Source organism: Cyprinodon tularosa, unplaced genomic scaffold (genome assembly GCF_016077235.1).
Source record: "Cyprinodon tularosa strain WSP-4 unplaced genomic scaffold, ASM1607723v1 ctg223, whole genome shotgun sequence".
NCBI classification, from domain to species: Eukaryota; Metazoa; Chordata; class Actinopteri; order Cyprinodontiformes; family Cyprinodontidae; genus Cyprinodon; species Cyprinodon tularosa.
This window is the reverse complement of record NW_024038833.1, coordinates 1,719,386-1,734,250: the sequence shown is the minus strand read 5'-3', so window position 1 is coordinate 1,734,250 and position 14,865 is coordinate 1,719,386. Positions and strand designations below refer to the sequence as shown.

At 38.5% G+C, this 14,865-nt stretch overlaps 1 protein-coding gene across 1 annotated transcript; it reads right to left on the bottom strand.

Moving 5' to 3' along the window:
• Positions 1 to 834: 834 nt before the first annotated feature.
• On the bottom strand, positions 835 to 14,577 carry LOC119784300 (NUAK family SNF1-like kinase 1). Its single transcript, XM_038286279.1, has 7 exons — positions 14,042 to 14,577; positions 9,647 to 9,767; positions 8,906 to 9,057; positions 7,263 to 7,328; positions 5,226 to 5,345; positions 2,564 to 2,696; positions 835 to 2,470 (listed from the first exon to the last, which is right to left on the bottom strand). Exons 1-7 carry the CDS (start codon positions 14,375 to 14,377, stop codon positions 1,764 to 1,766), a joined length of 1,635 nt encoding a protein of 544 aa, XP_038142207.1. The 5' UTR covers positions 14,378 to 14,577; the 3' UTR covers positions 835 to 1,763.
• Positions 14,578 to 14,865: the final 288 nt, after the last annotated feature.

The window sequence follows — 14,865 nt, the reverse complement described above, 5'->3', positions numbered from 1 at the left end:
AGAAGAACAGCAATATAGGATAAGGGCATTTTTTACCTGCTGTATATCAACACGTTCCTAACAATTTTTTTCCTTACATTGTGGGAGGTAGAACAGGTCATATATTTTGATGTCAAACTGAAATGCCTTCTTATAGTATTATAACCTTCATTTAGAAGCTAATGAGTTGCTATATGAGTCATTTAGAGAAACTGTAAAATTGATTTTCCCATGTAAAGGAAAATAGCAGTGAAAAATAGAATAAGACTCACTCTAAACATAAAATTTATGCAAGTCGCTCAGGTAACAACTTTTGATAAATTGATATTAATATTTCTTAATATATTTCTGCACCACAGAGGCTGGTATTTTATCAATAGTTAAAAGTCTATAGCTGCTAATCTTGTTCAGGGCTTAATGTATCTTAAGGCCTAGTATAAAAATAAACATACTTAACCGTTTTAAATGCTTAGAATGATATACCATATTTACAACATTTTATGACTCTTTAAGATCTCGCAGATCTAGAAGGTAAGACTTTATACAATTTATTCAATTTTAGAAAAAACAGAATAAAAAAACGCATTCATTGTTGTATAAGGCCATTCTATTACTTTTTCCCAGTTTTCTTAAACATGTGGTTACTCTCTCCAAATAAAATGACAAACTAACCTAAGCATATTACTCAAAAACACGAGCCAGAGTAAAGCAAGCAAGATTTATGGGGAAACTGAAAAGTAAATAGTAAAATGAAAATGGGAGGTTTGATTTCTATTCTTTTTCTTGTGGTTTATTATTTATTGTTAAGAGATGTGTTTTTCCTGGTTTCTCACCAAAACAAGAACGTTTGACACATTATTATTCAAATAATTTATTTACCATTGCAGAACAAGTACAAAATAATTCAACATAAGGAATAACCTTATTTTTGTCAAGCATAACACTTTCAATTTAAAACATCTTTTGCACATATCACCTAAAGCATTCCCAGCAGCATAGATGCAGTCACAGCAAAATAAAGCAATGTTCAATTGATACAGCTGTGTAGGTACAAATAAGCAAATTGCACAAAGTCAACACTGTAAGGAATAAATAAAGGTGTTAGAGGATGCAACACTCTCCTTTTACAGCTTAATTCGGTTTCCTAGGTTTTGGCAGCTGAATAAAGCAGAAATTATCTTTAAGTTACTTCATAGTAGCTGAATATGCAGCTCTTGTCATGAATGAAATGATAATCCAATCCATCACACCATCTTTGTTTAGTAGATACAGGAAGAAGAAATATTAAATGAAAGTTGAAGCTGTAATAAGGCAAGTATTTTCACATAAACAAAAAAAGTGCCCTTAGTCTGCTTATTGGTGTGCCAGAACCAATTTATTTCACATAAGGCTTATAAAGTAAAAAACAACCTTTGTGCATAAAAATCTGACACTTAAAGTCAGTTTAGTAGAATTTGCATCCTATATACACACACACATGTATATATATATATATATATATACCACTGTAAACATCTGAACTTAACACCCACAGTAGGTAACTTTAGTTTACAAATAGTTAAAAACTAACATTTTGTTGTTCTCACATTTTATTTTCACATGCTTTCTATACATTAGGAAAGGATCTACTGTGTGGATGAGATGAAATTAGCTCACTTTCATCTCACTTTTCATCTCATCCACACAGTAGATTAAAGAATCTCCTGTGTTGATGGTCATACAAGCAAGTACCATCATAAATGTTGCTTTACATGATGGGTAAAATTTACAGAGATCATTCATATTTAGAATTTAGTTCCTTTATCTCCTTCAATTCTGCCTGTCTCTGTTTCTATCTGCCCCAGGCTCTCTCCAGAGATGCAGCTACTTTGCTGCCTTTCCTGAGAGAAAACCCTGCGTTGTGACTGAGTGCTGAAGTCCAACAGATCGAAGGAATCCGAAGAGTAAAAGCTGTCTTCGCTGACCACACTAGAGGGGCGGCTGCGTCGGCCCTCGGTGTCCCCTGTGTGCTTCAGTATACCTTTAGGTTTTCTTCTTTCTGGTGTTGAGGTAGCCATTGGAGTAGAAGAGACAGTTGATGAACAAACATCAGCACAGGCTCCCATTGCACTCTGTGGGATTGCATTCTCCTTGCGTGACTTTCTGAGGTTTGAAATCCCTCCACGAACCCTGGCTCCTTCTTCATAGTCATTTTTTACAGGGAAATTGAAGTAAAAAGACTTTGACGCAGGTTGAGGACAGCAAGAGGAGTCCAAAGTCTGGCTTATGGCTCCAGGATCAGCTGCCATATGACTCGCAGTGCCAACCTGATTCTGCCAGTCAATGTAGCGGGCCAGCAGCGGGGAAGGGCATTCCTGATGTGGAGATGTGGGGCAGTCACAAACACTCTCTTCATAGCCCCAGTTTACCCACCAGTGGTGGGCCACGTCTTCTATTGTGGCTCTCTCTTCTGGGCGAACTGTTAGCAGCCAGTCAATGAGGGCGCAGGCATCTGGGAGAAACGGATCAACAGCTTCTTAAAGTAAGCACACCTGATAGATGTTTGAGCGGTTTTTAATAGAGTTTTGACTGTTTAGTGGTTTACCTGAAGGTGGATTGGGTCTACGGTAGTGGCCTTGGCTGATCTGCTCTGTCAGCTTAGCATGATTGGCCCCATCAAAAGGCATGCTGCTGTAAACCAAAGCATACAACAGCACCCCTAGTGCCCAGCAGTCCACCTTAAACACAACAAAAACACATCAAGTATTTAGCTAAAACCATAAGCTATATAAGATTTCAACACCTTCAAAATTACAATTCAGTTAAAGGGTTGTTAGTGGCTTGAACACCTTTTTTTTCTTCTATCAATCCATGTTTTTGCCCTTTTATTTTGACGAATGCCGTGTTTTTGATGCTTCCAGACAGAAGCTAAAGTTACGACCTGCATAAAAGCCAACTCTGGTGGTAAGTAGCTAGTTTTATATCATTGGCTGTGCCTGATGCGGTTCCTAGTAAATCATATGCCATTTCTGGAAATAATCCAGTTTCCTACCTCTCTTTGGGCTTATTAAACATGCTACGAAGTTGCTCCGCAGTTCAGGGAGCGAGAGAAAGGTAACGCACGTTTATTTAAATCAGGGGGAGATGAGTTTATTTCCCGAAATTGTACAGAAAGGCTTTTTCATTAAACGGATGACTTCTCCATTAGATTTAGATGACTGTGACAAGACGCGTAGCCTGGCTGACTCAGAGGCTGGCAGCTCCCGTTCACTTCCTTCTGTTTTCGCCCAGGGAGGCAGAAATAAAACGTAGCAGAATCGATAAGGAATCGAATCGTTTGACAGAATTGAAGAGAATAGTGAAAATCCTATCATTTCCAAACCCTGATTCTGACTGATTCATTGTAGCTGAAGTATCTGGGAAACAATAGTACTAAGTTTCAAATATACAAGTAACCAACTAATGTTGGATCCAATTTTTATTCTATGAACGCAAACTTTCACACACTTATATTATATTGTTTGCAAAATAAATTACTCAGCCATGATAAACACCCAGATAAGCCTTCATAGGGATGCCCCAAACTCTATTCGAACTGAATACTGTACCCCACTGTGATCTGATGTCTAGTAAGAAATTGTTAAGCAATGAATTAATAGTTTCTTGATTCATTTTTGTTGATTTAAAATATATTCAGCATATTCTAAAACACAACTTCTGTGATTATTTGTTGTCAGTATATTTTATTTAAAGGCACACAGTGGACTTTTTGACCTAAATAGTTGACGCATATGAGTTACACTATATTGCCAAAAGTATTTGCTCACCTGCCTTGACTCACATATGAGCTTAAGTGACATCCCGTTCCTAATCCATAGGGTTCAATATGACGTCGGTCCACCCTTTGCAGCTAGAACAGCTTCAACTCTTCTGGGAAGGCTGTCCACAAGGTTTAGGAGTGTGTTTATGGGAATTTTTGACCATTCTTCCAGAAGCGCATTTGTGAGGTCGCACACTGATGTTGGACGAGAAGGCCTGGCTCTCAGTCTCCGCTCTAATTCATCCCAAAGGTGTTCTATCGGGTTGAGGTCAGGACTCTGTGCAGGCCAGTCAAGTTCATCCACACCAGACTCTGTCATCCATGTCTTTATGGACCTTGCTTTGTGCACTGGTGCACAGTCATGTTGGAAGAGGAAGGGGCCAGCTCCAAACTGTTCCCACAAAGTTGGGAGCATGGAATTGTCCAAAATGTCTTGGTATGCTGAAGCATTCAGAGTTCCTTTCACTGGAACTAAGGGGCCAAGCCCAGCTCCTGAAAAACAACCCCACACCATAATCCCCCCTCCACCAAACTTTACACTTGGCACAATGCAGTCAGACAAGTACCGTTCTCCTGGCAACCGCCAAACCCAGACCCGTCCATCAGATTGCCAGATGGAGAAGCGCGATTCGTCACTCCAGAGAACGCGTCTCCACTGCTCTAGAGTCCAGTGGCGGCGTGCTTTACACCACCGCATCCGACGCTTTGCATTGCACTTGGTGATGTATGGCTTGGATGCAGCTGCTCGACCATGGAAACCCATTCCATGAAGCTCTCTGCGCACTGTTCTTGAGCTAATCTGAAGGCCACATGAAGTTTGGAGGTCTGTAGTGATTGACTCTGCAGAAAGTTGGCGACCTCTTCGCACTATGCGCGTCAGCATCCGCTGACCCCGCTCCGTCAGTTTACGTGGCCTACCACTTCGTGGCTGAGTTGCTGTCGTTCCCAAACACTTCCATTTTCTTATAATACAGCTGACAGTTGACTGTGGAATATTTAGGAGCGAGGAAATTTCACGACTGGATTTGTTGCACAGGTGGCATCCTATCACAGTTCCACGCTGGAATTCACTGAGCTCCTGAGAGCGACCCATTCTTTCACAAATGTTTGTAAAAACAGTCTGCATGCCTAGGTGCTTGAATTTATACACCTGTGGCCATGGAAGTGATTGGAACACCTGATTCCAATAATTTGGATGGGTGAGCAAATACTTTTGGCAATATAGTGTATTTTAAACGTTTTCCTCAGGCATAGGAAGAGAAGAATGGACTGTCTTTTTTCCATCTTAGAAATGCCAAAGCTAAAAACGACAGCTTCATCTATCAAGGAAATTGACTTTCTATTCTACTGTTTTATCATAAATTAATTTGGAAAACTAAGGCAGAGAAGCAGACACTCCAAGCACACAGGAGCATGAGCTGTTTAGCTACTGTTTTGGCTAACTAACCTCTGGTCCTGTGTATGGCAGCCCCTTCACTATCTCTGGTGCAGCATAAAGAGGACTTCCACAGTAGGTGTGCAGCAGGGAGCCTATTTGGAAATTATTGGAAAGCCCGAAGTCAGCCAGCTGCAGAAAAAAAGCAAACAAAGAAACATATTTTAGTTAGAACTTTGAATATTCTTCCCTACTACTAATGCACACCGCAAAAACAAAATAACATTGTTAAAACAACTGACATCAGCACATAATACTTAATTTAATGGCAACCAAATTTAACTTTTGGTTAAACTAAATAGTTCTTCCAAGTCTCCACTCATAATCTTGATCCCTTTAAAGCTACTATGTTCTGCAAATTTATAGTCATGTTCTGAATGCACAAGAACTCATGGCTATTTTAACTGATCCAAAAATAGGCCTGAAGGTTTAGTCAGTTTATTGTGCAAGCATCGACAAGAGAAGAGCCAAAAACATTAGGCTGGTGCTGCTTTCACGCTTACGTAACGGAACAATCACTCACTCCAGGCTGCAAGGAGACATAACCACACGTACTGTGCCATGACTTTATCTGAAGAGATTATTCACATGCACAGCAGACCTCTATCAGAAGCTCTGGTGTTAAAAATACATGACAACATTTTTTCCATCACATGGAGGAGCACAACATAAGAGACCTATATACAGAAGGTGACACTGTGTAAGCAACGTGGCTCTGAGGTCGTTATTTATTTTACAGTGGCAATAACAATGTGTGTTTGTGATGCATGTCCATCCAAGACTTTGGCCCCTACATTTCAGTCGCTATAGAAATGATTTCAGACAATATGCATAAACAAATGTGAGAGTTTAGAGAGCTTAAACATCTAGCTCAGCTCTAACATAACAATATTACTATAGTCAAAATCGGAATAAGATTAAGAAGTAAATATTCTTTTATATAATATTTGCATTAGTTTTTTCTCTGCAGTAATAAAAAAAGTATGATTTAAGATGTATGCCTTTAAGGTAATAGCTACACATTTTTCATCAAAACAATTAACAATTAAAACATCTTAAGAATGTCTGGTGTGGTGCAGAATGAAAGGGTCACTCTAAAACCTCCTAGTTTCGTAGTCCAAATTCCAACTTAGGTAAAAAATATGTTTAATGTTTCTAATATAAATCTCCTTTTTGAGTACAAATCAGTTGTAGTCATAAAATAAAATTTGTGTAAAATCTGCACTTTACTAGAAGGCTGTTGCTTTTTGCAAAGTATACTGCAAGTCGTGACTGTGTCAAATAATTTATCAAGTGTCAGATGCAAATAAAATAGTTTTTCAAATTGTTCTGAAATGTTTTTGTTTTGCAAAATTGTCTTGAAAGATAATTTGTGCCACATTTTCACAGCAGGAAAATGATCAAACTGATTATAATTTACATGTTTTTCTTATCTCCCACTTGGTTGAGCCATATAGCATAACCATAGAATCACAGTATAAACTGACACAGTCCCAAAGTTCTGTGAAACATGCTCCACTGTTTCTGCTTTCTTTCACCTACCATCAAGCATTTTCTATTGTGGAGACATAAAACAAACACATAAATCTTGGTCATTTCCTGCAAAAGTCATCAGTGCGGGGAACTTGTTTTGTTTAGGTGGGTAGTGAATGACGAGCGGCTAGGAAGTCAGCACATAGGGCTTTTTTAACATTATTTATTTAACTGTCTGCCCAGATTGCAGCCACATTCTCCACGTTCCTCTTAGAACATGCACAGCTCCCATATAAGGCCATTATTATTCAGGCATGGTAAAAAATATCCCCTGGGTCACAATAAGAGACTATGCACCATGTTCACTCTAGAATAATAAAAACATTACACTTAATGTGGGCAGACTTCTTTTAATGTAAAAATGCCAACTTGTCTTCTAACCTTTTTAGGAAAGCTGAGCCAGCTTAATTCATTATGGCTTTTAATGACAATCATGTCATGTTTATATAAACAGTTATGCTTTAAGCTAATTTCAAGAATGAAGGATTGTTTTAAATTTAATTTTAGAAGTCTTACCTTGACATTTAAATCTTCATCTAAAAGGATGTTCTCCAGCTTGAGGTCTCGATGCACGACACCGTTCTGCACAAGAAGACGGAGCATGAGGATATGGAGGTAGGTTAATATGACAGGGAAATATGAGGTGTTTAAGTTTTTGAATCAGATGATCCCTCAGTCTCCTCATTCATGCTAACAGAGGGCAGAGGAGCAGTGGCGGTTCTAGACCAAATGTACCAGGGGGGCCAGGAGGGGGTCAGCGTGTTTTCATGGGGGCACAGAAAAGCATGAAATAAAAAAACAGGATAGCTGCATGAAGTGAGACTTCTATTCAATTAAGTTTCATTAAAATTCTAAATGTCTTTTTATGTAAATATACATTCAGAATTTTTGAATTTTATATATCTATGACTTAATTTAAGATGAAATTACAGTTTTCTATAAAATTTGAATTAGAATTTAAGAAAAACTGTTAAATTCAGCTGTAAAAAATTTGAGTATGTTATTAATTTGTTTTGAAAAAACATTTAGCAGATGAAAACTAGGATCATATCTCAATGATCTAAGCTATCGCCTTATTGTTTTTTAAATAGTTAATAAAATACAATTTGTAAAGAAAAAAATGAAATAGATCCAAAGGACCTATCAGTAACCATGTCTGTTGCAGGGCATATGATCTTTAGAATTTCTTTGAGTATTATGTTTTCAGTACAGGGGCCATAACAGGGGCCAGGACATCAGCTACAAGTTTAAAAAGTTTAGGGGAAAGAAAACCATTCAGATCTTTTTAGAGAAAAGGTTTGCTAAATGATCTAATATTTCCGCAGATAATGAGTTGAAATTGATTGAGGGGAAGAGATAAAACCCTAATAGACACTCTTTAAAAGACTTTAAAGATATTATTTTTGCTTTATCCTCCTCAGTGCACTTTATTATATGTTTTTTTAGAACGTGTTTTCTGTCTGAGTCTGTGTATATCTGTTTCTGTAAGCAAGGAAAAACAAAAAGGGTAAAAGAAAAGATTGTAATCTAGTTCCCTTGGCCTTTTTGTATTAAAGGAAAACAGTGGAAGTACTGGAAATATCTCAGTGTGCCCTGCATACCTTTGCAGCACAATCAATAATTCATTCAAGCCAGAACATTTGTTACTATTTTGAGAAAATACTTAAGAGTAGCAGGAGATGAAGAAAAAAAAATCCCTCCTCCCAGCAAACCAAAGAAGCTGGATGTTGATTTAAGTTGAATAAGCTGAAAGATAAAATAGTATATTTCTTTCTTCTATTTCAACTGACTGTAATTTGCAGCTGCTGCTGAGTATTAACAGGACTTAGGCATTTCATCATTAATTCCTGCTTTTTGGCAAAGCTGATAATTCAATGTTGACATCAACAACGGAAAAGAAGGATTTACTTCCCCACCAATTCATAAAGGAGGCTGGTAAATATGTAAATATGTGACTACAAACAGCAATCAGAGCCTAATGTGCTCCTAACCCAGAGAGCTCTGAAAACCACAGTCAGGTTTCACCAAAGTATTATGATTAGGATTAAATGGGTTTAGTATTACGGTATTTACTAATGCTAAACTGAATACTCAGCACGTGTGCCCTAGTTTACACGCAATTTTTTGGGGCTCATTTTCAGACCATATGTTTGTCTAACCTTGTGACAGTAATGGACAGCAGAGGCAATCTGTCTGAAGATGCTTCTGGCTTCTGTTTCTGGCAGCCGCTTCCTCTCCTGTATGTAGTCGTACAGCTCCCCTCTGCTGGCGTATTCCATCACTATCACGATCTTATCCCGACTCTCGAACACTGTCAACACAGGACATGAGGAACATTTTACAGGCAGGAGTCCCACATATTCTCATGATTCCTTTCCAGATTTTTAGGACATAAATTAAGAAGGATTTATCTGTTTCCTTTTGACCCAATTTTCATAGAACATATACAGAAATTAACTGCAGTAGTTTCCTTTGGGTATTTCTATGGAGCTCAAATGACATCTATGAAATCTAACTCCAGCTCTGGATACTAAATGGGAAATCTTCAGATTAAAATAGTTTGTGAAGTTTAACAATGTATTTGCTGGCCTGTTTGTTACAGCATTCTATTTTACAGAGTGTTAAAAAATAAGATTAATGGAGACGCCTTCTGGGTCAACTTCCTATGTACGCTGTGATTGTAGAATGTATAGACTTGAAGTGATAATCATTTATTTAATTTAAGTAATTATTTAAAAAAGGGTTTATTTTTTATTAAATACACCAGATAGCCTTTTGATAAAAAATATATTTTTTAAAGAATGGCTTAAGTTACATTTGTGTTTATTGGCAGTTATATCTCCATTCCTCGATAGGTTGATTGTGTGATATCCATAGATGGATGTATCGATGAGTCTTACCCTCATGGAAGCGTATAATATTGGAGTGTCTGAGTGAGGAGGTGATCTCAATCTCTCTCTGGATGTGAATTCGATCCAGGTCGTCAATAATGCGCTCTTTTCGGATCGACTTGATCGCCACCTGGGAATGACAATGGGCATCTGAGTGTAAAAAAATGCTAAAACAGTGTATGACTTACAAAAAGAATTAAAATAAGGGCGATTTAAACAGAAGACACCTCTTTTTAAGGTAACCTAATGAAACTTGATAAATGTTTGTTTCCATAGAAACTGAAATAAAAGCATAGGAGCAATTCTTCTATTACATTATTAGCTAAGTTGCTGGTTACATTTTCTTTATCTCTTTATTAAAATCAAGGTTTTTTTGTAAGAATACACACACTTTTAGCACAGTGATGCACACTAAGTAGCACAAATAAAATCTCTTGGTATTAGAAGGTGATCATGCTGGTTTTAAAGGCTACTGTCCAGTGAAGTGACCACGCTCAGAAACAGAAGGCTGACAGCTGCAGTGTTAACGCTCCTCTTCTTTAATCCCAGGCACTCATTGTACTCCAATGACCGCCCCCCCTCACCAACCCCCTAAACCCACACGTGCAGAACACTAAAACAGATATAACATGAGCCCCTTAACCTTTCTTTTCTGCACATAAAATAGCTTACAGAAATAGCACAAAGGCAAAAAGCAGATGTCAGAATTTTTACTCTAATTGAAATATACAATGAAATTTTGTATAACAAATCTCTGCAGAATGTCCAAAAGCAAAGCTTACACTAAAATACATAAATGGTCATGCTTATAGAACCCAAGTGCATCTTTGTGGTTATTCTGGACCCTTTCTCAAGGTCAGTGCTGCAGCTGCAGGAAAAAAAAAAAACGTCTAAGGGACACAGGGACACAGGAAGACACAGTTCACACAGTCCGTTGACTTCAGGCAGTTATGCAACGCAAACACAAGCCACTGAATTCCTGGGACTGGGCTGACCTTCCATAATTGATGAAGAGCTAAGTGATGAAGGAAAATTACTGCTTTGTGGGAATGGTTTGCATTTTTCTACCATCAAACTCGAGGCATTTAAGGATATTTTCCCACAATAACTGAGACTACAGGCTGATGAAAAAGGGCAGCAGTTTGCAGTTTGCAGCAAACATGCTGAACATTTATCATTTGAATTGCATTTTTCCAGTGTTAATGAGCTACACTAATATCTGACCTGAATACATGGAGCAGCATGAGGAAAGAAACTGAAGCAGACATCCATTAGCAGCCGTCCTTGTAAGCTTGTGCCTATAAGTGCTAAGTGATCAACTTGATTCTTGAGCATCTTGTGATTTAAAGAACTCAAATAAGGATTAACTACATTTTCAAACACTTATTACTTCTGTTGTGTTTTCCTGTCAGTTCTTTGTTAAAAAAAAAAAAAAACAATCACTAAGACATAAATGGAGATAGCTGCTAAAAGAACAAACAACAATGATAGAGCATGACATATTAGGAGATGTGTTTTACTCTCAGTGGGAGCCTCTGCTTACCCTCATAAAAACCCTGCATAAAAATGGTACTGTTTATGCTTCTGGACAAGTTCAATGTGGGAGAAGTTTAACTTGTGTAAGCCTTCTAAGCATGTCTCTTTGTTCTTCTATGCAATGATTCAAATGACAAATTCTGGCCTAAGAATAACTGCTTCATAAAAGCAGGATATACTGTATAAGCAATAACCTGCATGAGTCAAAAGGAAGTGACAAGATTTTTTTTCTTGCATATTAAACCAAAAGATAGAGTGACAAAGAAATTCAGAGGCTATTTTGATTTAGTAACAGCGTGTCATATTTCCCTCCTCCTTTTCCTCTTTTCTATATTTATTACAGTATCTCCAGGGTATTAATTGTGTCCTGACAAAACAATGTTTATTATATCTGTATGAATCTTCAGGATGCTGAGAAACTGATATTGATTTGTTTATTGGCTTACAATCAGAATCAAAAATGTCCTTGCAAACACATGCATGCAAAGTCACACATACGCATCCCAAGAGTCACTTAAGCATCTGTGTAAGATTTAGCCATGGGATTAGACAGGATCCTTGCCAAACAGACCCTGGACCTCAGTGTTCGGCTAAACACGGAGACTTAAGCTGTTCCTTTCATAGCCAACAATTACAGGACTGTGCTGCTGACAGGGATCTGGACCAAGACAAACACACTACAGTTAAAGTAATAATGTGATATTATAGAAAATATGTCTTCATCATCTTACTGAGGATGAAAGCGTAGGATTTTGCCTTTTAAAATGAAAGATAAAATGGTTTTTGAGAATCTAATATATATATTTTTCTGCACTTTCTTCATTTTGTAGGATTCTGTTAGAATATACCAAGGTGCTCCAACAAAAAAAAAATACATTCAACAATATGTATATATGGCTTTTACATGTTTTTCTTCTGATCTGTAGGACAAAATACCATATGTGGTTTCCCACAAGTCATGAAGGGGAACGAAAAGGCTGAAAAGATGGCTCTGGTTAAAGGAGACTATGGTGGAGCTTTACACTTTTTACTGTCAATTGTGACAGCTAGTGTGGAAACTAATACTGCACCATCTTGAAATCCCAATAACACAGTGAAACTTGGTAGTAACAACATTTGGTCAGATATAATGTGAGCTTTAAAGTCATTAAATGAAGGGAAATTCTAGATGCTTCGGAATACCTGCAGCTGTGACCCGACCAAAGGGTGGTTCAATACATACGCTGACTCATAAGGAGATGGCTACAAATATCCTCCACCCTTTCAGATTTTCTTTAAAAAATATAGATAATTTTCCTTCAACCCATTATGTCTTATCTTATGTTTCTCATTCCCACCTTAAAATCTGTGGCTATAACAAACAAAACTTGAGAAATGTTTAAGCTCTTCAAGTGTTTTTGCAAACCACTATTTGGTGTAAAGACTAAAGTTTCAGAAGAAAACTTAAAAGATATGAATAACTCATGTATTTATCAGTGAGGCTAACACATCAAGCACATTCATAATGTTTCACCTCAATCTAAATACCAAATTTTACTATTCATTCTTTAAATTAGTTTTGTTCAACTCCTATCATTTTTTTGACAGTGTCTTCCTCCTTCTCTTCCCTTTTCCTTAAGCTCAGTCAAAAGCCCCTTAGCTTTGTTTCCAAAAATAATGTGTGTTTTGTTTGAAAGAATCCCTGGTATGCAGTGGCTAATGGCTCAAGGAATTCTGCATTTTCCCCATGTCCCGACAAACTGCCTCACCCTGCACACAAAACCACTGCTATTCATTCCTTATTGTCTTTCATCCCGATTAGATGTTTAGGGTTATGAAGCAGCAAGTACAAGAACCAATCTCACATTTCCAAAAAGATTGAAGTTATTATGCGTTAGAGGAATAGCTTGTCTCTTGGTGGTCAGACTAATTTAAAAGGCTGTGAGATCACATCCTAAAATAAGTATTCTCTCTCTCTCTCCATTGTTTTTATTAACAGCAGAAGTTTTAAAGTAAAACAGATCCTGCTTGTCTTTAAGCTGAGTTTCAGCAGGCTTTGAGTGAACTGGGTCAAACTACTGTTAGAGACCTGCAGGGTTTTTACCCCCCAAATGAGTGAGTCAGAGCAAAGGAATCTCAGCCTGGCAGAGCAAGATGCAAATCTTCAGCATCAGAAAGACACACGGAAGCCCAGAGGTTACTTTAGTCTCCAAATAAATAAATAAACACAGGCATCCTCTTTATAAATATGGGGCTTGGATTAGATGTCATCACCCCTGTGCTCCACGATTTGTTATAGAATACAACAATATCTGATATTTGGTACCATTATTAAAATGTTTCATGTTTTTATGCTCACTGTATCCATGCCTTTCAGTCATGTCTAGCTCTGAGTGCATGTGTTGCCAGAAATTCAATTCAATTCATTTTATTCATATAGCGCCAATTCACAACATGTTATCTCAAGGCACTTTACAGTTCACCAGATCATACAGTCAAATTGTTTTCTATCTAAGGAAAACCAGTTGTTTGCTTCGACTCACTGACTCGAACGCAACCCCTCACACTAAGCATGCTTGTAGCGACAGTGGAGAGGAAAAACTCCCTTTTAACAGCAAGAAACCTCCAGCAGATCCAGTCTCAGTGTTAGCAGCCATCTGCTAAGGCTGGCTGGGGTTCAAGGAGACAGAATCAGAGAAACAAAAAGCAGCTGTAAAATGTGGCCCCTTCCAAGAAACCACATAAAGCCAGTCTTTAGACACTGTTTTATATGTATCAATATATATTTTTTAATGCTTTAACATGTTAGGGTTATATGAACAAATAAATCCTCAGCCCCATCATTAAGATCATCTCTGATTTGATTTCACAAACTCTTACTACACTCACCGTTTTCATGCTGGACCTTTCCACTGCTTTTTTGACTTTTCCATAGGTACCTTTCCCCAGCGTCTCCATCACCTCATAGCGGTGCTTCAAGTTGTGTTTATGCTGGTGTTTCTTCACCTCCACCGGCGCTGCAGCCAAAGCCGATGCCCGGCTCGCTGTCACCGGCTTTCTTAGCCGCTGATCTGAGCTGCATGGATGACCGCCGTCGGTCCTCTGCAGCTGCTCTCCGCCGCTTCCCCGATGCTGTCCGCTGGACGCAGAGTCCTGAAGACAGCCGAGTTCGGAGAGGTGGCTGGGGTTCATCGCGCCTCTGCCGTGCGCTTCACGCCTGCCCATCCTCCTTTGGACACAGTGCGCACCTGTCAGGAGCAGCCTTCACTGGATCCGCAAATTGCACAGATGAATGGACACTTCAGTTTGTCCATATAAAGAGTTTTCAAGTAATCGCAGTAATAACGCTGATCTGAGTCATATTCTGACTGTTATGCTTATGCGCTCAACAGGAGGTGAGATGGGATGAGAGGCAGAGCAATGGGTGGAGCCTCCTGATTCCAACATCCCGCCGCGTCACGGTCTCTAGGGATCATCTTGAGTTTTCCAAGTGCTCATTATAGCTGACTGAGCAGCACATGGAGGCAGAAACATGTCTGGAATGTACTGCACTACCGGTGCAACCTACTTCCACCACATCAATCAGTTTCCTGTTGCTATTGTATTTCGGTTTCCACTGGGCACCACTGGAGGTTCAAGACCAAATGTACCAGGGGCGGAGCTAGATGGGGGGCCAGGGCCACCCCTAACACTTTTCTTCTCTCAAGTAGAAT